Here is a 26926-nt window from a genome sequence, read left to right as displayed (position 1 = left end):
AAGGCACGAATGTTAGGGAAATTGGGGAAATAAAAAGTGATGTCTTGAGGAGTGCACATATCACAGAGAAGGAGGTGCTGGAGGTATTAAAGCGGATCAAGATAGATAAATCCCCGGGACCTGATGAAATGTATCCCAGGACGTTGTGGGAGGCTAGGGAGGAAATTGCCGGCCCCCTAGCTGAGATATTTGAATCATCGACAGCCACAGGAGAGGTGCCTGAAGATTGGAGGCTAGCAAATGTTGTACCATTGTTTAAGAAGGGCTGTGGGGACTTCCGGGTGCGGCGATGACCAGCTGAGTCGCACGTTTCGGCAGCTCCCGGTGAAACGGACTTTTGGGCTCTTGATAGGAGCCCCAACGGCAATTTTGACGGCTAAAAACACTGTGCGGTAAACCAGAAGGGAATCCCCCCTGGATACGGATGGAAAAAGGAGGAGAAAGTGGCCGGATTGCAGTGGATCCTTTAGAACAGCGGCAAGGAAGGCAAGCAAAAACCAAGATGGCGTCGGAAGGTGGCAGTTTAACATGGGGCCCTGAACAACAAGAGTTCTTGAAATGCTGTGTGGAAGAGCTCAAAAAGGAAATGAAGAAAGAGCTGTTGGCCCCGATACTACAGGCGATCGAAGGGCTAAAGGAGGAACAAAAGACCCAGGAGCGGGAGCTTCGGGTCGTGAAGGCAAAGGCAGCCGAGAATGAGGACAACATACAGGGCCTGGTGGTGAAGACGGAGACGCATGAGGCACATCAGAAACGATGTGTGGAAAGGTTGGAGGCACTGGAGAACAACACAAGGAGGAACAACCTGAGGATTCTTGGTCTTCCTGAAGGTGTGGAGGGAGCGGACGTCGGGGCATATGTGAGCATACCGAGTGATGGCGCGAGGGCCGAGAGCAGGAGAAATTCCCAGAGCCACAGTGGTGAGATTCCTCCGTTTTAAGGATAGAGAAATGGTCCTTAGATGGGCAAAGAAAACTCGGAGCAGTAAATGGGAGAACGCGGTGATCCGCGTTTATCAAGACTGGAGTGCGGAGGTGGCGAGAAGGAGGGCGAGCTTTAATCGGGCCAAGGCGGTGCTTCATAAAAAGAAGATAAAATTTGGAATGCTGCAACCGGCAAGACTGTGGGTCACATATCGAAGGAGGCACCACTACTTTGAGACGGCGGATGAAGCGTGGACTTTTATTGTGGAAGAAAAACTGGAATGAGCGGGTTATTAAAAAGAACGTTTGAACAGAGTGGTGGGGCGAATGTGGGGGGCAAAGAGGGGGGTTAAAAAGGGGGGAAAGAGGAGTTTTATGTACTAATCCTGCGATGTGGTAACTTTTCTCTCTCCCACAGGTGGTGATGGGGGGAGGAGGGGAGGTGGAGGAGATGGGGCATTGGCCATTGGGGGGCGGGGCCAAGGGAGAAGCGCGGACTTGGTTCCCGCGCTATGATAATCATGGCGGGAATAGAGAAGCAGGAAGGAGGGGGCGTCGCACGGTGCGAGCCGAGGTCACGGGGGGAAGCCAAGGTCGGCCAGAGTTTGCTGACTTCTGGGAGCAACATGGGGGGAGTAATTACGCTAGCGGGGGATCTGGGGGGGGGGGGGGTGGGAGGGGGGAATTACTGGGTTGCTGCTGCTGGGGAGAGGGGGGTGCTGGTATGGGAGGGGATGGGCGGGGGGGCACCGTCTGGGGGAGATACAGCTGCGTGGGAACCGGGTGAGGAGCTGGAAAAAGGTGATGGCTAAATGACAAGGGGGGGGGGGGTAGGAAGCCCCCCAACCCGGCTGATCACGTGGAACGTGAGAGGGCTGAACGGGCCGATAAAGAGGGCACGGGTACTCGCACACCTTAAGAAACTTAAGGCAGATGTGGTTATGTTACAGGAAACGCACCTGAAACTGATAGACCAGGTTAGGCTACGCAAAGGATGGGTGGGGCAGGTGTTCCATTCGGGGCTAGATGCGAAAATCAGGGGGGTGGCTATATTAGTGGGGAAGCGGGTAATGTTCGAGGCAAAGACTATAGTGGCGGATAACGGGGGCAGATACGTGATGGTGAGTGGCAAACTACAGGGGGAGACAGTGGTTTTGGTATACGTATATGCCCCGAACTGGGATGATGCCAATTTTATGAGGCGGATGCTAGGACGCATTCCGGACCTAGAGATGGGAAAGCTGATAATGGGGGGAGATTTTAATACGGTGTTGGAACCAGGGCTGGATAGGTCGAAGTCCAGGACTGGAAGGAGGCCGGCAGCAGCCAAGGTACTTAAAGATTTTATGGAGCAGATGGGAGGTGTAGACCCGTGGAGATTTAGCAGACCTAGGAGTAAGGAGTTCTCGTTTTTCTCCTATGTCCATAAAGTCTACTCGCGAATAGACTTTTTTGTGCTGGGAAGGGCGTTGATCCCGAAGGTGAGGGGAACGGAGTATACGGCTATAGCCATTTTGGATCACGCTCCACACTGGGTAGACTTGGAGATAGGGGAGGAAACAGGAGGGCGCCCACCCTGGAGAATGGACATGGGACTAATGGCAGATGAGGGGGTGTGTCTAAGGGTGAGGGGGTGCATTGAAAAGTACTTGGAACTCAATGATAATGGGGAGGTCCAGGTGGGAGTGGTCTGGGAGGCGTTGAAGGCGGTGGTTAGAGGGGAGCTGATATCAATAAGGGCACATAAAGGGAAGCAGGAGAGTAAGGAACGGGAGCGGTTGCTGCAAGAACTTTTGAGGGTGGACAGACAATATACGGAAGCACCGGAGGAGGGACTGTGCAGGGAAAGGCAAAGTCTACATGTAGAATTTGACTTGCTGACTACGGGCACTGCAGAGGCACAATGGAGGAAGGCACAGGGTGTACAGTACGAATATGGGAGAAGGTGAGCAGGTTGCTGGCACACCAATTGAGGAAAAGGGGAGCAGCGAGGGAAATAGGGGGAGTGAGGGATGAGGAAGGAGAGATGGAGCGGGGAGCGGAGAGAGTGAATGGAGTGTTCAAGACATTTTATAAAAAATTATATGAAGCTCAACCCCCGGATGGGAGGGAGAGAATGATGGGCTTCTTGGATCGGCTGGAATTTCCCAAGGTGGAAGAGCAGGAAAGGGTGGGACTGGGAGCACAGATCGAGGTAGAAGAAGTGGTGAAAGGAATTAGGAGCATGCAGGCGGGAAAGGCCCCGGGACCGGATGGATTCCCAGTCGAATTCTATAGAAAATATGTGGACTTGCTCGCCCTGGTATTGATGAGGACCTTTAATGAGGCAAAGGAAAGGGGACAACTGCCCCCGACTATGTCTGAAGCAACGATATCGCTTCTCTTAAAGAAGGAAAAGGACCCGCTACAATGCGGGTCCTATAGATCTATTTCCCTCCTAAATGTAGATGCCAAGATCCTGGCCAAGGTAATGGCAATGAGAATAGAGGAATGTGTCCCGGGGGTGGTCCACAAGGACCAAACTGGGTTTGTGAAGGGGAGACAGCTGAACACGAATATACGGAGGCTGTTAGGGGTAATGATGATGGCCCCACCAGAGGGGGAAACGGAGATAGTAGTGGCGATGGATGCCGAGAAAGCATTTGATAGAGTGGAGTGGGATTATTTGTGGGAGGTGTTGAGGAGATTTGGTTTTGGAGAGGGGTATGTTAGATGGGTGCAGCTGTTGTATAGGGCCCCAATGGCGAGCGTGGTCACGAATGGACGGGGATCTGCATATTTTCGGCTCCATAGAGGGACAAGGCAGGGATGCCCTCTGTCCCCATTATTGTTTGCACTGGCGATTGAGCCCCTGGCGATAGTGTTGAGGGGTTCCAAGAAGTGGAGGGGAGTACTTAGAGGAGGAGAAGAACACCGGGTATCTTTGTATGCGGACAATTTGCTACTATACGTGGCAGACCCGGCGGAGGGGATGCCAGAAATAATGCGGATACTTGGGGAGTTTGGGGATGTTTCAGGGTATAAATTGAACATGGGGAAAAGTGAGTTGTTTGTGGTGCATCCAGGGGAGCAGAGTAGAGAAATAGAGGACCTACCGTTGAGGAAGGTAACAAGGGACTTTCGTTACCTGGGGTCCAGATAGCCAAGAATTGGGGCACATTGCATAGATTAAATTTAACGCGGTTGGTGGAACAAATGGAGGAGGATTTCAAGAGATGGGATATGGTATCCCTGTCACTGGCAGGGAGGGTGCAGGCGGTTAAGATGGTGGTCCTCCCGAGATTCCTCTTTGTGTTTCAGTGCCTCCCGGTGGTGATCACGAAGGCTTTTTTTATAAGGATTGAAAAGAGCATCATGGGTTTTGTGTGGGCCGGGAAGACCCCGAGAGTGAGGAAGGGATTCTTATAGCGTAGCAGGGATAGGGGGGGGCTGGCACTACCGAGCCTAAGTGAGTATTATTGGGCCGCTAATATTTCAATGGTGAGTAAGTGGATGAGAGAGGAGGAGGGAGCGGCGTGGAAGAGATTAGAGAGGGCGTCCTGTAGGGGGACTAGCCTACAGGCTATGGTGACAGCCCCATTGCCGTTCTCACCGAGGAACTACACCACAAGCCCAGTGGTGGTGGCTACACTGAAGATTTGGGGACAGTGGAGACGGCATAGGGGAAAGACTGGAGCCTTGGGGAGGTCCCCGATAAGAAACAACCATAGTTTTGCCCCGGGGGGAATGGATGGGGGATATGGAATGTGGCAAAGAGCAGGAATAACGCAACTGAAAGATCTGTTTGTGGATGGGAAGTTCGCGAGTCTGGGAGCGCTGACCGAGAAATATGGGTTGCCCCAAGGGAATGCATTCAGGTATATGCAATTGAGGGCTTTTGCGAGGCAACAGGTGAGGGAATTCCCGCAGCTCCTGACACAAGAGGTGCAGGACAGAGTGATCTCAAAGACATGGGTGGGGGATGGTAAGGTGTCAGATATATATAGGGAAATGAGGGACGAAGGGGAGACTATGGTAGATGAACTAAAAGGGAAATGGGAAGAAGAGCTGGGGGAGGAGATCGAGGAGGGGCTGTGGGCAGATGCCCTGAGCAGGGTAAACTCGTCGTCCTCGTGTGCCAGGCTAAGCCTGATTCAGTTTAAGGTATTACACAGGGCGCATATGACTGGAGCACGGCTCAGTAAATTTTTTGGGGTGGAGGATAGGTGTGCGAGGTGCTCGAGAAGCCCAGCGAATCATACCCATATGTTTTGGTCATGCCTGACACTACAGGGGTTTTGGATGGGGGTGACAAAGGTGCTTTCAAAAGTAGTAGGGGTCCGGGTCGAACCAGGCTGCGGGTTGGCTATATTTGGGGTTGCACAAGAGCCGGGAGTGCAGGAGGCGAGAGAGGCCGATATTTTGGCCTTTGCGTCCCTCGTAGCCCGGCGCAGGATATTGCTAATGTGGAAAGAAGCCAAGCCCCCGGGGGTGGAGACCTGGATAAATGACATGGCGGGGTTTATAAAGCTAGAGCGGATTAAGTTCGTCCTAAGGGGGTCGGCTCAAGGGTTCACCAGGCGGTGGCAACCGTTCGTCGAATACCTCGCAGAAAGATAGATGGAATGGAAAAAAGAAGGCAGCAGCAGCAGCCCAGGATCGGGGGAGGTGGGGGGGGAGGAACCAGAAGGACTCTCAGGGTTGTTAATATATACTGTATAATATGTATAGGTCGTTGCTACAGATAATTATATATTGGACTGTTAAATTATATTTTTGGAGAGTGTTACTTGTGATAAGGCAGTTGCCAATTAGGGTTAGTTTTCATTTTTGTTATTTATTATTGATTCATTCATTTTTTGTTTATAAAATAGGTCATTGTTATTTGTGTTGTTATAATATTGTGTAAAGGATGCACAATGTACTGTGTTGGTTGACCAAAAATTTTCAATAAAATATTTACAAAAAAAAAAAGAAGGGCTGTGGGGATAAGTCTGGGAACTACGGACCAGTGAGCCTTACTTCTGTAGTGGGTAAGTTGTTAGAAGGTATTCTGAAGGACCAGATCCATAGGCATTTAGACAGGCAATGGCTAATTAGGGAAAGTCAGCATGGCTTTGTAAGGGGAAAGTTAAGTCTCATGAATTTGATTGAATATTTTGAAGGGGTAACCAAGAAGGTAGATGAGGTCAGTGCAGTCGGCGTTGTCTACATGGATTTTAGCAAGGCCTTTGACAAGGTATTGCATGGTACGTTGTTGCAAAAGGTTAATTTCACGGAATCCAGGGTGAGGTAGCCAATTGGATACAAAATTGGCTTGGCGACCAAAGCCAAAGGGTGGCTGTGGAGGGTGGTTTTTCAAACTGGAGGCCTGTGACCAGCGGTGTGCCTCAGGGATCGGTGCTGGGCCCACTGTTACTTATATATATTAATGATTTGGTGATAATGTAGGAGGCATGGTTAGTAAGTTTGGAGATGACATCAAGATTGGTAGCATAGTGGATAGTGAAGAAGGTTATATAAGATTGCAACAGGATCTTGACCAATTGGGCCAGTGGGCCGATGAATGGCAGATGGAGTTTAATTTGGATAAATGTGAGGTGATGCATTTTGGTATATCAAATCAGGGCAGGACCTACTCAGTTAATGGTAGGGAGTTGGGGAGAGTTACAGAACAAAGAGAACAGGTTCATAGCTCCTTGAAGGTGGAGTCACAGGTGGACAGGGTGGTGAAGAAGGCATTCAGCATGCTAGGTTTTATTGGTCAGAATATTGAATACAGGAGTTGGGACGTCTTGTTGAAGTTATACAAGACATTGGTAAGACCACACATGGAATACTGTGATCAGTTCTGGTCACCCTATTATATGAAGGATATTATTAAACTAGAAAGAGTGCAGAAGAGATTTACGAGGATGCTATCAGGACTTGATGGTCTGAGTTATAAGGAGAGGCTGGATAGGCTGGCACTTTGTTCCCTGGAGCTTAGGAGGCTTAAGGGTGATCTTCTAGAGATCTATAAAATAATGAGGAGCATAGATAAGGTAGATAGTCGACATCTTTTCCAAAGGTTGAGAAGTCTAGAACTAGATGCCACAGGTTTACGGTGAGAGGGGAGAGATACAAAAGGGTACAAAGGGGCAATTTTTCACACAGAGGGCAGTGAGTGTCTGGAACAAGCTGCCAGAGGCAGTAGTAGAGGTGGGCACAATTTTGTCTTTTAAAAAGCATTTAGACAGTTATATGGGTGAGATGGGTTTAGAGGGATATGGGCCAAATGCGGGCAATTGGGACTAGCTTAGTGGTAAAAACTGGGCGGCATGGACAAGTTGGGCTGAAGGACCCATTTCCATGCTATAAACTTCTATGACTCTATGACTAAATCATTAATCTTCTTCCTGCACTGGGTGGCTGACCTATGTACAGCATTAGCATTGACCACTGCTGTCACTTCCTCCCAGCCAGGGTGGTGAGTTAGTGGACCTCTTTTGCCTATCATGAATGTAGTGGACATTGTGGCAGGCCTCACCTGGGTACAGCAGGCATTCTAATGAGGCGTTACTGAATTTCGGAGTAGCATACGTCCTCCTTTTTGGAACCTGGGGCTGGATTCTCCGCTCCCCGACGCTGAAATCGCGTTCAGCGACGTGGCGGAGAATCCGTTTTGGCGCCAAAATCGGGAACTGTGCCGGCTTTTAAATTCTTCTCCCCCTGAAAAGCGGGGTATTTTTAAGAGTAAACCGCACCAATTATACACCACCTCAGGCCATTGCCCGAAGCCCGCCCTGCGATGCTCCGTCCCCGACCGGCCGAATTCCCGACAGCGTGGGTTATGTGTGCTCACACCGTCCGGGAAGCTCGCATGGCGGTTGCGGACTCAGTCCAGGGCCTCCACAGTCGGGGGAGGGCTGATTGGTGGCGGGGGGTGGGGGGGTTCATTCTGGGCTGAGGGTAATGTGGGCGGGCGGTCCAGGGCGCGCGAGCGGCTGATAGGGGGCACTACTTTGGTGGTTCTGGTCCATGGGCTGAGTCCGCCATCGAGCACGTCGCGGTCGCTGCAGGCCGCCGGCGTGCGCATGCGCGCCCTCTTAAGCAGAAGTGCTGGGGGTCGTATCGTAGCTATGAGCTCTATGCTGCCTCCCTGCTAGCCCCCAGCAAAACGGGGAATCGGTGGCCTTTTGACACCAGTTTCACGGCGGCTTGAGGACTTTGTCTCCAAAACGGAGAATCCAGCCCCATGTCTTTTGTGGAGCGGTCCTGGCTTGCAGACATTGAGAAAGCGGCGAATGGGTACTGTTTAAATATGACAGCCATTGTGAGGGAACAGTCAGCCGACACCTAGGTGGGCGATCCAGCCCATGATTCAGTGTGTTTCCCGTACGTACATAATTAATGCGGCGGGAAGAGAAAAGCGGCAAAACCTGACGTTGCAACTGGCTGGTAGAATGCTGCTTTTCATGTGAAATATCTTTAATCATTTCAAAAACATAATTGTGAATGTTACTGCAGATTAGATTTTAATTTTATATGCCATCGTATTCTATTGTTCATTATTTCATTAAAATATTGCTTTCCTCTCAGCAAAAACACTATTTTAAGTCTTTTATTTTGATTTTTAATTAAGTTTGGAACCTTTATTGTGTTTTGTATTTGGACACATTCTGTATGTAAGACTGTAGGGTAAATAGTGAATCTTGAAGGAATAATTGACTTTTTTTCTTCATCTATATTTTTAAAGGGGTGGGGGTGCAGGAAAATCCATCTTCAATCAAGTAATTTTTTTTAATGATCAGATTTGTTTTAAGGAACACCTTCAACTGCTTTGTATGTTTATGCCTAATTTTGTATTTGTTTGGATATTTGTAATATTACCCAATACCTTGCCTACACAGGTCCAATATAATGCATCTGGGTTTCTGGAGAAAAACAGAGACACAATCCCAGCGAGCATTCGAGGACTGTTTATTAATAGTATAACTCCATTGCTGAGTGTACTCTTCACAGGTAAATATTAAGACTGACATTTTACACACAGCTCCATCGCCTCAGTGAAGTTGTTTTAGAAGTTATCTCTCGATGTGCTGGTTGATAGAAACTCGCAACAATCAGAATGTACTGACTCCCTGAAAGAGCAATTTGTTTTTAATAAATGTTTTTTATTGGGTTTTTGAACAAAGTATATTTACCGTTATGTATACAGGATAAGAAACATATATATACATATATATATATTATATACACATATATAGAAGAGAAGGGTCACACCCAAACATACCAAAGAAAAGAAAATAGTAAATAGTTTAAAAAAATATATACAATAAAAAAAATAGGATAACTGGTGTAGGGTATTGTGCACCAGCTCAACAGCAGCAACTGTTTGCGGGTGTGTGTTTGCGGGTGTGTGTGTGTGTTTGCGGGTGTGTGTGTGTGTTTGCGGGTGTGTGTGTGTGTGTGTGTGTGTGTGTGTGTGTGTGTGTGTGTACGTACGTACGTACGTACGTACGTACGTACACACGAGGGTGGTAAATATACATTCGGGCATTTGAGTGCCGGAGAGACAATTTCAGTGAGCAATAGTCAAATGGGTTTGGTGTTGTTGTCGCTTCTCCCGGACGGATCTAGCTGCCGTCTCGCGCTCACCGCCGATTCTGCCGTTCCTCCCATCTTTCTTCTTCATTCTCCTCGTTCCCTACTCCTGGAGATGCCCTGTTCGTTATTGTATCCCGTGCCTTCCTTCCAGCTCTCATTTCCCTGCCTCCCCCCACCTCCCTGATTCTCCTCTCTTGTTCCCTGTCTCTTCCCTCTCCCCCCCACCCCCTCCCGTGGTTCGCCTTTCTTTCCTCGTAGGTTTAGCTGTTCCCCCCCCCCCCCTTCCCGGTCCATCCCCCCCCCCACTGCCCTGGCTACTCCCCACCCAATTCTTGGCTACCTGGCTATTCTTCCTCTCATTCGTTGGCCACAAACAGGTCCCGGAACAATTGCGTGATTGGCTCCCACGTTCTGTGGAAGCCGTCGTCTGACCCTCGGGTGGCAAATTTGATTTTCTCCATGTGGAGAGATTCCGAGAGGTCGGACAGCCAGTCTGCAGCTTTGGGCAGTGCTGCTGACCGCCAGCCGAACAGGATTCTACGGCGGGCAATCAGGGAGGCGAAGACAAGGGCGTCCGCTCTCCTCCCCAGGAATAGATCTGGCTAGTCTGAAACCCTGAAGACCGCCACTTTCGGTCATGGCTCCACCCTCATCCCCACCACTTTGGACATTGCCTCGAAGAAGGCTGTCCAGTACCCCGCAAGTCTGGGGCAAGACCAGAACATGTGGGCGTGGTTGGCTGGGCCTCCTTGGCACCGTTCACATCTGTCCTCCACCTCCGGGAAGAACCTACTCATACGGGTTCTTGTTCAGTGGGCTCTATGTACCACTTTTAGTTGCGTCAGGCTGAGCCTTGCGCACGTGGAGGTGGAGTTGACCCTATGCAGTGCTTCGCTCCAGAGTCCCCACCCTATCTCAAACCCCAGGTCCTCCTTCCATTTCTTTCTTGTTGCGTCCAGTGCGGTGTCGGCCCTTTCTATCAGTCGGTCATACATGTCACTACAGTTTCCTTTGTCTAGTATGCTTGCGTCCAGTAGTTCTTCCAGTAGTGTCTGTCATGGCGGTTGTGGGTACGTCCTTGTCTCCTTTCGTAGGAAGTTTTTGAGCTGTAGATACTTTAGCTCGTTCCCCCTGGCTAGCTGGAATTTCTCTGTCAGTTCATCCAGTGTCTGAAAGAGCAATTTAGCTGGTCCCATTCTCCGCCACTCTTTCCCATTGCCCCCCCCCCCCGCTCTTTCCTATTCTCTTTGCCGCCGCGCACTCCCACCCCCACCCCCCCCCCCCCCCCCCCCCCACCACCCCCCCCGTTGATCTTTTGCCCACACCTTAAATCGGTGTTCTCTGGCTTCTCAACCCTTCTGCTAAGGGGAATAGCTTCTCTCTATTTAGTCTGTCTAAAGTCCTCTTGATTCTGAGAACCTTTATCAGACTTCCTCTCAACCTTCTCTTCAAGAGCAAACCCACTTCTTCAATTTATCCAAGTTCCTCATTCATCCCTGAAATTATCCTCGTAAATCTTTTGTGTGCCTCTCCATACCCTTCCTGAAATAGAATTGGACACGGTGCACCAGTTCAGGCCATCCCAGTGATGTATAAATGTTCATCGTAACTTCCTTGCTAATTTACTCCAGGCCTCTATTTATAAACTTCAGATCCCATATGTCTATTTAACATCTTTCCCAACCTACCCTGCCACCTTCAATGATTTGTGCACATACAAGCCCCTGTCTCTCTGTTCTTGCACCTTCATTAGAATTGAATCTTTATTTTATGTTGCCTCTTCTCATTCCTCCTACCTAAATGTATCACCTCACATTGCTGTGTATTAAAATTAATTTGCCATGGGTCTGCCCATTCGCCATCCTCTTGAAGTATATCAATGTCCTCCTCGCACTTCACAATACCTCCAGTTATGGGTCATCTGCAAATTCTGAAATTGTGTCCTGTACGTCCATGCGTAGTTCATTAATATATATCACAAGAAACAGTGATTCGAATACTGACTCTTGGGGAGCCCCACTATATACCTTGCATCAGCCTGTGAAACAACCATTTGCCACTACTCAGCCAATGTCTATTATGTGGCACATTATCAACACTTTGCATGTATGCCACATCAGCCCTCCCTGTTACCGTGTCTGAAATTTCAATCCAGTTAATTAAATAAGATTTACAAATCCATGCTGGCTTTCCTTAATCCATACTTGCCCAAATTACTGTTACACCACCAGGATTATGCTGACTGGCCTGTAGTTTCTGGACTAATCTTTACCTCCTTTCTTGAACAAGGTTGTCATAATTGCAATTCTCGAATCCTCTGAGGAGGATTGGAAGATTATGGCCAGTGTTCCTGCAACATAGGGAGGAGGGAGAGCAGGACAGGATTTAAACGTTAGGATGACAATTTAGACTAGGCTCCATAGAATCCATACAGTGCAGAAGGAGGCCATTTGGCCCATCGAGTCTGCACCAATCCTCTGAAAGAGCACCCTACCTAGGCCCAGTCCTCTGCCCTTTCCCTGTAATTCCAGTTAACCTGCGCATCTTTGGGCACTATGGGGCAATTTAGCATGGCCAATCCACCTAACAACATCTTTGGACTGTGGGAGGAAACCGGAGTACCTGGAGGAAACCTACACAGATACGGGGCAAATGTGCAAACTCCACACACAGTCATCAAAGTCTGGAATGGAACCTGGGTCCCTGGCACTGTGAGGCAATGTGTTAATCAATGTGCCACTGTGAGTCAGAAGTGCCATCTCAAGGTTTGCAGATGACACCAAACTGTGAGAGCTAGTTAATGCAAAGGAAGACAAAAGACAAGAATACATTAGTGTTTTTGCAGAACAGGCATGTGTTTGGTAAATGGATTTTGATAGAATTAAGAGTGAGGTAGTGCATTTTAGGTGGAAGAATTTGGAGGCCACATATTTAAATGGAGTAGTTTAGAACAAAGAACAAAGAAAAGTGCAGCACAGGAACAGGCCCTTCGGCCCTCCAAGCCCGTGCCAACCATGCTGCCCATCTAATCTAAAATCTTCTACACTTCCTGGGTCCATATCCCTCTATTCCCATCCTATTCATGTATTTGTCCAGATGCCCCTTAATTGTCACTATCATCCCTGCTTGCACCACCTCCTCCGGCAGCGAGCTCCAGGCACCCACTACCCTCTGTGTAAAAAAACCTGCCTCATACATCTCCTCTAAACCTTGCCCCTCGCACCTTAAACCTATGCCCCCTAGTAATTGACCCCTCTAGCCTGGGGAAAAGCCTCTGAGTATCCACTCTGTCTATGCCCCTCATAATTTTGTAGACCTCTATCAGGTCGCCCTTCAACCTCTGTCGTTCCAGTGATAACAAACCGAGTTTATTCAACCGCTCCTCATAGCTAATGCCCTCCATACCAGGCAACATTCTGGTAAATCTCTTCTGCACCCTCTCTAAAGCCTCCACATCCTTCTGGTAGCGTGGCGACCAGAATTGAACACTTTAGCAAGGAGATCTGAGGATACAGATTATTAAAAGTAGCAACATTGGTTAAAAAGGCTATATTTCAGAAAAACTAAGCGCTGGAGTCATTCCTGGTAGAATTTTAAAATTACATAAGTTACATTAGACCTCCTGTCTTAGTTTCCATGGCCCAACTAGCTTCCTGTATTCTGTGAAGCATCCATATTGTGTACAGTTCTGAACTCCATATTATAAAACGCTGAGAGGCAGTGAGAAGGTGCAAAAGATTCACAAGGATGACACCAGAACTGAAACGGGATATACCTTGTCCAGGAACAGCTGAACTGGTTGGGGCTCTGGTCTCTACAAAAGACTCAGCGCAGGGGTTAACTGATAGAGATCTTTAAGTTAATGGGATGTACCTTCCAAGCTCCAGGCTGCCTGGGGAGGGAGGGAGGGGGTTCACAGATGAGGTTTGCTCTGCAATTGCCCGGAAGTGCAAACTTCCCCTGAATTGCCCTACACTTGGACTCATCTGAAAATGTTACTTAATTCGCAAACAATCCCCCCCGCCCGCATCCCCATCAGTCAACAGTCAGGCTCAACCTGACATCTCAGCTGCCAGGGCCAACCTGAACGTCTGTCCCTTCAAGGCCCGGCCTGACCCAAACACTACTTCCCCAAGGCCCTTCGTAACTCCTCACTTCCCCCGAGACCTTAACCCCCCTCCCACTAGCCAGGATCTCGCCCAGCCTGAATCGGAAAGTTGGGCAAGATAGGATCAAAAAGAACTTGAAGTTTAAAAAAAATTAAGAGTAGAGTGGCAATCCGACTCTGATTACCTCTGGAATGTCAGGTCCAATGAAATGGTTTGATACAGCAAATGTAGAGAAAAATGTTTCCACCTTGTGCGAGAATCCCTGAATGAGAGATAAAGATGGCCACTGATAAATCCGATTTGGAATTCGGGAGAAACTTCCTAGAGAGTGGTGAGAATGAGCAACGTGCTACCACAAGGCGTATTAGAGGCAAACGGAATTGATGAACAGAATGGGTAATAAATGCTGGCCCAGCCAGTGATGCCCACATCCCCATGAGCAAATAAAGAAAATACTTAGGCGCAGCTCCAGAGAATGGGACAAGGAGGTCTGACTTTCCTGAAGCTGCTGAGCTACCGCATTGGACGTGCATTGTGTGGGCCGATCTGTGTGTCAGAGCTGTCGTGATAGAGAATTCCAAATGCCTGCCTTCAGCTAGATCAGAAAAGGAGGAAAATGCAGTCAGGAAGGGGAAATCAGAAAAGGATTATCCTGGGAAATAAATGGGATAACTTTACATTTTTGTGCATGAATATATACTTCTATGTTTTTCCCTCAGTAAATCTGATGACACTGACACTTAAAACCTTTTTTAGCTACAGTCTCCAGGACGGGAACATTGATGGCTCAGCAAAGACCGAGAGTAAGTTATTCTGAGACTTTTTTTATCGAATAGCACAGCTGATTTACCGGTTTTGCAGCAAGCTTAAATCTTTATCAGTCAAGAATAAAACCTGATGTTTTAAGTTGGATTTTATTTATTTGGAGTGCTTTTTAAACTACAATGCAGTATTCATTGGATGGCACTGGCTAGGCCAGCATTTGTTGCCCATCTCTAATTATCCTTGAAAAGGTCGTGGTGAGCTGCCTTCATTGAACCGCCGCAGTGCCTGAGGTGCAGGTACACCCACAGTGCTGCTCCAGGTGTGCAAACTTCCATGCCAGGAGTGTTAATTTGTCAAATGTACAACTTTAAAGTAATTTATGCAGCATAGTGGGGACTCATTTAACGCCATCTAGCCTGAAATTTGTGGATGGTTGGATAATGCTGTCGAAAATATAAGGCAGTTTATTTAACCTGTAAATGTGACACTATTTCTCTTCATGCTGAGATCAGTTGTATTTAAAAGTGACAAAATATTGCCATATCATGTCTTAGCTTGGGAATTAATGCTTTCCTGTCTCAACACCACTGACTATGCACACATTTCTCTGTGGGCCTCATGCATAAATGGGAGTTGGACCAGAATCTCACAAAAGTTCCACTCCAATAACATTCAGTTGGCATGTGGCTGTGCCTAAATATCATGGTGGTCAACGTGCACTATCCTGGCGGTGGCCTTCAACCTGCGGCAGTCAGCTACTTCCAACATCTTCACACCACCAGGCAGAGCGAGGTGCTGGCCCCGAGGATAAGGGATACCTTACACGCACATGACTCATGACTGATCTCTGCCACCTGGGAGAGGACAACCCAAGTATAATAGCTGGCGCCAGGAACGTTGTAGAGTAGACCATCAGCATGCCTGAGCAATAACAGTTCTGCTGCCTGGAAATGTGGGAGGTGGGTAAGGAAGCATTTGGGACCCTTCTGCTCTGGATGGGTTGCTCATGTGTGCCTAACTGAGACTCCAGTCTCCCTAGGATGTCACCCAATCACTAGTGCTGTACTATTCCCCATCTTTCATAGAATCATAAAATTTATAGTAAAAAAGGAGGCTATTTGGCCCATCTAGCCAGCACCAGCCCATGGAAAGAGCACCCCACTTAAGCCCACGTCTTCACCCTACCCAGTAACCCCACCTAACCTTTTGGACACTAAGAGGCAATTTAGCATGGCCAATCCACCTAGCCTGCACATCTTTGGACTGTGGGAGGAAACCAGAGCACCCGGAGGAAACCCACGCAGGCACGGGGAGAACATGCAGACACCACATAATCGGTCTCCCAAGGCCGGAATTGAACCCGGGTCCTGGAAACTGTGAGGCAGCAGTGCTTGCCACCCATGTGACACGCTTCATCACTGTGTCTTGGCTCTTGGCTGCATTTTTTCAATATAAATCAACACAAAACATTCCGCGCATCCAATAATAAAAACAAAAATAAACTCTTCGCCCTTGTTTATTCCTTTAATGCCTGCCTTTTATGGGCCCTTGCCCAGCTTAGTGCTCCTGTACAGTGCTACCCCAGTAGAATCATAGAATCCCTGCAGTGCATAAGGAGACCATTCAGCCCATCAAGTCGGCACCGACACTCTGAAAGAGCACCCTAACCAGGCTCCCACCCTATTCCTGAATCCTCATAACATATCTCTCGACACTAAGGGGCAATTTATCATGGCCCATCCACCTAACCTGCACATCTTTGGACTGTGGGAAGAAACCAGAGCACCTGGAGGAAAACCACGCAAACATGGGAAGAAAGTGCAAACTCCACACAGAGTGCCCCAAGGTCAGAATTGAACGCGGGTCCCTGGTGCAGTGCGGCAGCAATGCTAACCACTGTTCCACCCATAATAGTGGCAACACGGCTGGTGGAAGGCGGTTTGCTTTCAGTGGAGGACACTGCAGCTGGACTTCCGTCACAACCATGTGAGGACGTTGGTGCAGACTGCAGCAGCTTGACATGTGTGGCGGCTGGCTGGCTAAAAGGCACCTGCAAAGTGACAGTACTGGGAACACGGCATTGCAATCATGAAAGAGAACAGCGGAGGAAGGATTGCTGGGCAGTGTGAGAGCCTACATGCCCCTATGAACATTGATATGTGCAGTCATGATAGCAGCAGTCAGAGCCTGTATGGCTTTCACACAAAACTTGGTGGGGATGTGGTTATGAGAAAGATACAACGAGGCTTCAAGGAGATTTAGATGACTGAATGGAAAAGAACATGGCAGATTTAATACAATGTAGGGAAAATGTGAAGTTAACTACTTTGGTAGGAAAAACAGAAATGCAAAGTATTTCTTAAATGGGAAGTGTTAATGTCCAAAGGGACCTGGGCGGCACAGTGGTTAGCACTGCTGCCTCACAGCGCTAGGGACACTCGTTCAATTCAGTCCTTGGGTTACTGTCCAATCGGAGAAAAATACAAGAGCTTGCACTTCTTCAGAAAGACTTGCAGTTATACAGTGTCTTTCACGACTTCAAGATGACTAAGTGCTCTACAGCCAGTGTAGGAATCTTTATTAAAATAATTTATATAGGCCGGCATGTTGGCACAGTCGTTAGCACTGCTGCCTCCCTGCACTAGGGCCTGGGTTCAATTCCAAGGTCAGGTGATTGTCCATGGGAGTTTGCATGTTCTCCCCTTGTCTGCATGGGTTTCCTCCAGGTGCTCCAGTTTCCTCCCACAGTCCAAAGATGTGCAGGTTAGGTCGATCTGCCATGCTAATATTGCCCAACGGTTAGGTGGGGTTATGGGGATAGGGGAAGGGGATTGAGTCTAGGCAGGGTGCTCTATCGGAGCAAGGGTCGGTGCAGACTTGATGGCCCGAAAGGCCTCCTTCTGCACTGTAGGAACTCTATGATTCTAATATTTGTATCTAAAACATCCTAAGGTTCTTTCGAAGGAGAAAAGCTGAAAGGAGTAAATCAGCCACAGGGCTAGATTTGGGAGATATTGAAATATGATTTCAAAGGTGTCCCTAAGACAGCTATCAAAGGTGGTGAGGGACGTGGACACTAACATAAATTTAGGAAGAGAAATAAAGAAATGAAGGCCATCATGTAAAGGTTTTGCTGCTTGTAAAGGGTAGTAATTATTTGAGAAGATTCTGCTAAACTACTACAGGAAGCAGAGAAATTGTTTTGGCATTGATTTTTTCAAAGAATAAATTTAGAGTACCAAATTCATTTTTTTCCAATTAAGGGATAATTTAGCGTGGCCAATCCACCTACCGTGCACATCTTTGGGCTGTGGAGGCGAAACCCATGCAAACACTGGGAGAATGTGCAAACTCCACACGGACAGTGACGCAGAGCCGGGATCGAACCTGGGATCTCGGTGCCGTGAGGGAGCAGTGCTAACCACTGTGCCACCATGCTGCCCTAGCATTGATTTTTTAAAATAAATTTGAAGTACCAATTTATTTTTTTTCCAATTAAGGGCAATTTAGCATGGCCAATCCACCTACTTTGCACATCTTTGGGTTGTTGGGGTGAGACCCACACAGACACTGGGAGAATGTGCAAGCTCCACACACACTGTTAACTGGGGCCGGGATCGAACCCGGGTCCTCGGAGCTGTGCTTCAGCATTGGTAACGACAAAGAGCAAGAAAAGGTTAGATATTCCAATATACAGATGGTTTTTATTTTAAAAAGCACTGAACGTAATGTTTTTTGAATTTGGTTAAAATCTTCTTTGAAACAAGTACGTACATGATATCATGTAGAGTAGGGCCCATTAAGGACCAAGGAGGAAATCTGGGGAGGAGCCAGAGAACATTGGCAGGGTGTTGAACGAATATTTCACATCTGTCTTCACCCAAGAGAATGAGGAGGTAGTTATGGAATTCGGGGAGAGAGATTGAGGTTCTCAAGCAAATTGTAATAGGGAGTGACAAGGTATGGAGGTATTGGTGGGCTTAAAAGTGGACAAATCTCCAGGTCCAGATGAATTGTGTCCCAGGTTGCTGTGGGAGGCGAGGGAGGAGATTGCTGAGGCGCTGACCCTAATTTTTAATTCTTCTATAGCCTCAAGAGGAGATGCCAGAGGACTGGAGAACAGCTAATGTGGTCCCATATTATAAGGTTGTAGAGACAAGCCAGGATACAACAGACCAGTGAGTCTCACGTCAGTGGTTGGGAAACTATTGGGGAACATTCTGAAGGAGAAAATCTATCTCCACTTGAAGAGACGAGGTTTGATCAGGGATAGTCAGCATGGCTTTGTCAGAGGGAGGTCATGCCTAACAAATTTGCTTGAATTTTTTGAGCATGTAACCCAGTGTATAGATGAGGGTAGTGCAGTTGGTGTAGTTTCCATGGATTTCAGCAAAGCCTTTTACAAGGTCCCACATGGGAGACTTATTAAGAAGGCAAATGCACATGGGATACTGGGTGATTTGAAAAGGTAGATTCATAATTGGTTTAGCAGTAGAGGACAGAGGGTGATGATAGATGGCTGCTTTAGTGTCTTGAAGCCAGTGATCAGTGGTGTACCACAGGGATCCGTACTGGGCCCCCTGTTGTTTGACATTTATATAAATGACATAAATGACCATGTGAGGGGTAGGATCAGTAAGTTTGCGGATGACACAAAGATTGGCCGCGTTGTTAACAGTGAGGTTGAGTGTCTTGGGTTACAGGAAGATATAGGCAGGATAGTCAAATGGGCGGATAAGTGGCAGATGGAATTTAACCCTGAAAAGTGTGAGGTGATACACATTGGAAGGAGTAATTTAACAAGGAAGTATACTATGAAAGATCTGAGACTGGGAAGTTCCGAAGAACAAAGGGACCTTGGCATGTTTGTCCATAGATCTCTGAAAGGCAGAAGGGCAGGTTAATAGGGTGTTAAAAAGGCATATGGGACCCTTGCTTTTATCGATCGCGGCATAGATTGCAAAAGCAGGGAGGTCATGATGGAGCTGTATAGAACTTTGGTGAGGCCGCAGCTGGAGTACTGTGTGCAATTCTGGTCGCCACATTATCGGAAGGATGTAATTGAACTGGAGGGGGTGCATAGAAGATTCACCAGAATGGTGCCTGGGATTGAACATTTAAGTTATAAAGAGAGGTTGTACAGGCTTGGGTTGTTTTCTCTGGAGTTGAGAAGACTGAGAGGTGACCAGATTGAGGTGTACAAGATTGAGGGGAATGGACAGGCTGGATAGAGAGCAGCTGTTCCCCTTAGTTGAAGGGACAGTTACGAGGGGACACAAGTTCAAAGTCAAGAGTTGGAGGTTTAGGAGGATTTGAGGAAAAGCGTTTTACCCAGAGAGTGGTGACGGTCTGGAATGTACTGCCTGGGAGGGTGATAAAGTTGGGATGCCTCACATCCTTTAAAATGTACCTGGACGGGCAGCATGGAGATGCAGTGGTTACTGCTGCTGCCTCACGTTGCTGAGGTCCCAGGTTCGATCCCGGCTCTGGGTCACTGTCGGTGTGGAGTTTGCACATTCCCCCTGTGTTTGCGTGGGTTTCGCCCCCATAACCCAAAGATGTGCAGGGTAGGTGGATTGGCCACGTTAAATTGCCCCTTAGTTGGAAAAATGAATTGGGTGCTCTAAATTTTTTATTTTTTTTTAAAAGTACCTGGATGAGTACTTGACACGTCATAACATTCCGGCTATGGGCCAAGTGCTGCTGGGTGGGATTAGGTAGGCAGGTCATGGCCTTTCATGCGTCAGAACAGACTCGATGGGCCGAAGGGCCTCTTCTGCATTGTAGTATTCTGTGATTCTATGTTCTCCTTTTTCCAGTCAATTCCCAGCACTCCTTTCCTGTTTGCTTCAGAGTTACCTATTTATGAAAAATGTGCCAGGAAAATTGAACTAGCAAGGTCACAGTTCCTCCATGGGGGACTAATTCAAACCATAGCATTGTACAGAGTTCTAGCTTAAACATTTGGAGAGATTTGAAGAACTTTTGTAACCGTGAATTTAATTTGTAATTTTGATAGTTTCAATGACCGTGGGTTGTGAGATACGCTGGCAAGGTAATGTACAAGTCAACCAGTTAGTTTTGGTCTGAAGTCATGTGCAGTGTGCAGTGACACTGTGATATTGTCACTGGACTAGTAATCCAGAGACCCAGGATAACGCTCTCGGGATTGAGGTTCGAATCCCACCACGGCAACTGGTAAAGAGTCCAATTAAAAATAAATCTGGAATTAAAAGTCTAATGATGACCTCCCATCTGGATCACTAATATCCTTTAGGGAAGGAAATCTGCCATCCTTACGAGGTCTGGCCTACATGTGACTCCAGATCCAGAGCAATGTGGTTGACTCTTAACTGCCCTCTGAAATGGCCTAGCTCAGCCCAAGCCCAATGAGGGGTGGGCAACAAATGCTAGCCCAGGCAGTGATGCCCAAATCCCATGTTCGAATAACAAAAAGTCACATGTATGCCAGACCAGGCGGAGGTGGGCTAATTCCTTTGCTGAGGTCAATAATTTTATGGTTAGCAGTTTTTGAGGGCATTTTCTGAATATCAAAACGCAACAGGGTGGAATTTGAACTCTTGATCCCTGGGTTACTCGTTTGGTAGCATAACAATGACTTGCATATTTTAAAACGTGTCCTGCCACCTGCGATAACCTACTTCCATACACTAGCCCAGCCAACACATCTATCCTCACCTTAGAGATGGGTGCTTCCTACGCCACATTGGAAGTGAATGATTCTTCTCATCCAATTAAATAGCAAATGGCTTTTTTGAATCTGTAATATTTTTATAACTATTAAATGGAAATGTTGAAAGAATGTGGAAAAATATAATTCCCCTGTAATTCTTGTCCTGGGTTGCTGACAACAGTGTGCTGTAACTGAAGACACCAAAATAATCTAGTGTCTCTATGTAGTGTTGTTTGTTAATTGTGTAAAACAACTATTTATTTTAGCTGATGTTCTACATTTATTAAACAGTCTACACTAAGAAAAATAGAGACTTTCCACTTCAGTGGCCCTGGTGCACATCAGAAAATTGCACACCTCAATTTGAGCGTTTTTCTCCACTAGCATCAGTTGGCAGAAAATCTTGGGCAAAATAGTCAATGTTCGAGATCAGGTGGGGAAAGCATTGTTTGACTCATCGACACCGATGGCGGGTTTTTCGCCGTATTGTGCAGCACCAGTGCAATAAATGAGCAGGCACGGGCTTAACATCAGATCGCTGGCAGGGTGGCCTCTGATTTGCTCAATCTGTTATGACCTTAGAGCTTCAGTAATCCAGGAGTTATATTTGAAGGGTGCCCTGCAAGAGCTGCTAATCTAAGTGATGGGAAGCTCCCGGAAAATCCTAGCCACCAAGTGGATGCCCAGTCTTCAGTTTGTTTGAGGGAGGCCTTTCGGTCCATCAAGTCTGCACCAACCCTCTGACAGAGCCCCACCTAACCTGCACATCCTTGAACACTAAAGGGCAATTTAGCATGGCCAATCCACCTAACCACACCTGTGGACCGTGGGAGGATACTGCAGCACCCAGAGGAAGCCCACGCAGACTCTGGAAGAAAGTGTAAACTCCACACAGCAGTCACCCAAGGCCGGTATTGAACCCAGCTGCCTGGCGCTGTTAGGCAGCAGTGCTAACCACTCTGCCACTGTGCTACACAACCCCACCAACATCCACTTCACACCACTGACAGAACGGCTCACATTCTGTGCTCTCAGCACACGCGCTGGCATTAACCTAACCTGCACTCCCAGGCTGAGAGGTTTGCTTGGACCATGAGAGTTAATTTTCCAAGCCTATATAACTAAAAGACTTGGTGTTCCGAGCATCACCCTTGGTGAATGATCCATACCCACATGTCTCCAGGATTTACAAACTCATCCAGTTGACCAATGTTTCTGCACTCAATTAATTTTTGAAGTCTGGGTACCAGGGATTAACACTGCAGGAGCAATTATTAGAACCCTCAGGAATTTGTGTTGCTTGAGTGAGGATTATAACTTCAGTAAACAGTCTCCAAGCATGGCATTGGAGCTGATATTGAACTGTCTCAGCTCTGGAAGAATGCTCAATCTTGAAATACTTTGCCAATTTCATGGCCTCCCCTTGCAATATGCGCATGGACGCACACACACCTCTCTCACACGCACACACCTCTCTCTCACACGCGTGCACACACACACACACATCTCTCTCACGCACACTCGCCTCTCTCACACTCGCCTCGCCCTCTCTCTCACACACACACCTCTCTCCATCTCTCACACGCGCACGCACCTCTCACACGCACACACCTCTCACACGCACACATCTCTCTCTCGCACACTCACCTGCACACACCTCTCACACGCACACTCACCTCTCTCACACCTCTCTCTATTGATCTCTCACACCTCTCTCTCTATCTCTCTCACACCTCTCTCTCTCACACACACAATTCTCTCTCACACACCTCTCAGACACTCACACCTCTCTCTCTCTCTCTCTCTCTCTCTCACACACCTTTCTCTCTCTTTCTGACACACACACACACACACACACACACACTCAGCGCTCTCTCTCTCAAACACGCACACAAACACACGGTGCATCCCGGTCCTTGAAAATGCAGAATTCACAATTTGAGATATTGGGCACATTGTGGTATCTGAGCAGAAGATCTTCCCATGTTAGAGGTTTAATTTTTACATTTCCAGAGCACAAGATAATATTTTCTGCATTTCCCTACACTTTAATTGCTATGCTCTCAAATAATATTCAAACTAGGGTGTTGTTTATTTTCCTGGTTGGTTCAATAGAATTATTATAATTAACAAGAAGGTTCTGATTTGGGCCTAATATTTACAGTCTTTACTTGTTTTTATTTTTGCTGCTGCAGAGATCAGAAGACAACTTCAATAGCACCAGGAAGCAGTCTGTTGGAGCACAGTTTAGAGTATGTATCAATGTTTAATTCTATTTATTAGTTACCAAGGTTACCAAAAATAAGTTTTATAAATCTTTTTGAACTCTTAACCAGCAAGAGGAAACAGATCAGGATACTGATTTATTGCATAATGGTCCACAGGAAACGTCAGGCCAAGTTTGTAGGGTGTTTTGCTTTGGTACAAACTTCTTTATGTCAGCATACGTCCCCCTAAAGTAAGAAAAATACCTCAGAATTGATTATATTGATCTAAAGGCAATCAACATTTCCAATTAGCATACTTGGAAAGGTCAAACTCCAGGGTGTACACATCATGGCTCAAGTTACAGGCAGCACGGTAGCATTGTGGATAGCACAATTGCTTCACAGCTCCAGGGTCCCAGGTTCAATTCTGGCTTGGGTCACTGTCTGTGCGGAGTCTGCACATCCTCCCCGTGTAAGCGTGGGTTACCTCCGGGTGCTCCGGTGTCCTCCCACAGTCCAAAGATGTGCAGGTAAGGTGGATTGTCCATGCTAAATTGCCCTTAGTGTTGGGTAGGGTTACTGGGCTATGGGGATAGGGTGGAGGTGTGGATCTTGGGTAGGGTGCTCTTTCCAAGAGCCGGTGCAGACTCGATGGGCCGAATGGCCTCCTTCTGCACTGTAAATTCTATGATGATCTATGGTATTAATCGAAGATGCAACTTGCACAATGGAATTTTTTAAGTGCAATTGTTAAAGAAAAGCTTTGTTTACAAGTCTTCTTGGGGTGAGACTTTCCACTGAATGTGAGAAATATATACCTGTGAAGTCTCAAATTTTCACAGAAATGTGGAATACAGTGATTGGCCAGCCAGATGGCTAATCACTAATTGTGGTCGGTAAGCAAACTGTTTCACTTTGAAGAGACCAGTTTTTAAACACTCAAACGCCTTTTACTGTGACCACTTCTGAATCGTGAGTGATTGCAGCTCAGAGGGAGGCTGTTCAGCCTGTCGAGCGCACTTCTCGCTCTCTGCAAGAGAAATTTAGCTAGTCCCATGCTCCCGCACTTCCCCTCCAGCTTCTTATCCAATTCCCTTTTAAAAGCTACAATTGAAACTGCCCCGATCACACACCAATGATTTCCTTAGTACGTTTTTGATTCTTTTCCCCAAACACTTTAAACTTGTGTCATCTAATTATCGGCACTTCTGCCACAACTATAATTTGGACAGACACAGACCATCAACGATCCGTACGATTCCAACAAGGTTCCATTTGTCTCACAAACATTTCACACATCCTGCAGTGGCATTGGAAGAGAATATTAGATTTCCAGGCCCACCTTTGGTGTTCCATATCTGCTCTTTTGTTTATTTCCTCTCTCTATGGGTGCTGACTGGGGCAAGAAAACAAGTGTGCAGCTCCCCAGCTACCCCGTCAAGTTTTCTCTCCAGATATTCTGGCATTCTGTGCACAGAAAATCTGGAGGTGCAGTTTTCGCTTCATGCTGGTGGGGCGTGGCTTGATAGAGCCGGCAACGCCAGCTCCGCAGATATTTCTTTTTGGGGGGGGGTGCGGTTTGTCGTTCCCAGCCCCCCCCCCCCCCCCCAATCACCACAAGCAACAGGAAAACTCAGTCATGCCACGCAGCCACCCCCACCCCGCCACAAGCATGGCCAGGTTAGCACTGGCAGGGGCTGGGGGCCCCCAGGGACTATAATTACCTTTGCACAGTGGCGGGTTTCCTGTAACTGCTTCCTGTTTATCAATCCCTGTTGGAAACTCACCAGGGGAATTTCTTACCTAGGGGGAACATGTGGTGGGGTGACCAAGGATGAAAATTCAACATCCAGGGATGTCCAATATTCAGGAAAGATAGAAGGAAAGGAAACGGAGGTGGGGTAGCGTTGCTGGTTAAAGGGGAGATTAATGCAATAGTAAGGAAGAACATTAGCCTGGACGATGTGGAATCTGTATGGGTGGAGCTACGGAATACCAAAGGGCAAAAACGTTATTGGGAGTTGTGTGCAGACCACCAAACAGTAGTTGTGAGGTTGGGGATTGCATCAAACAGGAAATTAGAGATGCATGCAGTCAGGGTACAGCAGTTATTATGGGTGACTTCAATCTGCACATTGATTAGGCTAATCAAACTGGTAGCAATGTGATGGAGGAGGATTTCCTGGAATGTAGAAGTGTTGGTTTTCTCGACCTATATATTGAGGAACCAACTTTTGACAAGGTCCCACACGAGATGAGGGAGGAAAATTAAAGCTCATGGTATTGGGGGTAATGTATTGACATGGATAGAGAACTGGTTGGCAGACAGGAAGCAGAGAGTGGGACTAAACGGGTCATTTTCAGAGTGACAGGCAGTGACTAGTGGGGTACCGCAGGGTTCAGTGCTGGGCCCTCAGCTTTTCACAGTATACGTTAATGATTTGGACGAAGGAATTCCATGCAACACCTCTAAATTTGCGGTCAACACTAAGCTGGGTGGCAGTGTGTACTGTGAGGAGGATGCAAAGAGGCTGCAGGGTGACTTGGGCAGGCTGGATGAGTGGGCAAATACTTGGCAAATGCAATATAATGTGGGTAAATGTGAGGTTATCCACTTTAGTGGCAAACACAGGAAGGCAGATTATTATCTGAATGGTGGCAGTTTAGGAAAAGAGGAAGTACAACAAGACCTGGGTGACATAATAATAATTGCTTATTGTCACAAGTAGGCTTCAATGAAGTCACCATATTCTGGCGCCTGTTCAGGGAGGCCGGTACGGGAATTGAACCCGCGCTGTTGGCCTTGTTCTGCATTCCAAGCCAGCTGTTTAGACCACTGTGCTAAACCAGCCCCAGTCACTGAAGGTTGGCGTGCAGGTACAGCAGGCAGTGAGGAAAGCAAATGGCATGCAGGCCTTCATAGTGAGAGGATTTGAGTATAGGAGTAGGGATGTCTTGCTGCAGTTATACAGGGCCATGGTGAGGCCACACCTTGAGTACTGTGTGCAGTTTTCGTTTCCTAGTTTGAGGAAGAACATTCTTGCTATTGAGGGTGTCCAGCGAAGGTTCACCAGACTGATTCCCGGGATGGCAGGACTGACATATGAAGAAAGACTGGATCAACTGGGCTTGTACTCACTGGAGTTTAAAAGAATGAGAGGGGATCTCATAGAAACATATACAATCCTGATGGGACTGGACAGGCGAGATGCGGGAAGAATGTTCCCGATGTTGGGGACTTCCTGAACTAGGGGCCACAGCCTAAGAATAAGGGGTAAGCCATTCAGGACTGAGATGAGGAAGAACTTCTTCTCTGAGTTGTGAACTTGTGGAATTCTCTACCACAACAAGCTGCTGGGGCCAATTCGCTGGATATATTCCAGAGGGAGCCGGTCGTGGCCCGTGCGGCTAAAGGGATCAAGGGTTATGGAGAGAGCGTGGGTGGGATGCTGAAATTGCATGATCAGCCACGATCATATTGAATGGTGCTGAAGGGCCAAAGAAAACAGTACAGGACAGCACAGGAACACAGGACCTTCAGCCTTCCAAGCCTGCACCGGTCATGATATCAACCTTTGCCAAAACCCTCAGCACTTCCTTGTGCCGAATCCCTCTATACCCATCCTATCCATGTGTTTGTCAAGATGCCTTTTTTTTTTT

At 47.5% G+C, this 26926-nt stretch overlaps 1 protein-coding gene across 3 annotated transcripts in view; it reads left to right on the top strand.

Annotated features, from left to right (window-relative positions):
• LOC140409085 (myosin-IIIb) overlaps positions 1 to 26926 on the top strand; it is a 250058-nt gene that overhangs the window by 160776 nt on the left and 62356 nt on the right. For all 3 annotated transcript variants that reach the window (XM_072497187.1, XM_072497186.1, XM_072497184.1), the window contains exons 15-17: positions 8795 to 8906; positions 14357 to 14403; positions 23255 to 23311. In XM_072497187.1, coding sequence (XP_072353288.1) covers positions 8795 to 8906; positions 14357 to 14403; positions 23255 to 23311 — 216 coding nt within the window. The remainder of the gene's footprint in view (positions 1 to 8794; positions 8907 to 14356; positions 14404 to 23254; positions 23312 to 26926) is intronic.

Source organism: Scyliorhinus torazame, chromosome 3, assembly GCF_047496885.1.
Source record: "Scyliorhinus torazame isolate Kashiwa2021f chromosome 3, sScyTor2.1, whole genome shotgun sequence".
In the NCBI taxonomy this organism is placed as follows: Eukaryota; Metazoa; Chordata; class Chondrichthyes; order Carcharhiniformes; family Scyliorhinidae; genus Scyliorhinus; species Scyliorhinus torazame.
The sequence above is the reverse complement of the archived record's forward strand: the minus strand, read 5'-3'. Positions and strand labels throughout refer to the sequence as shown.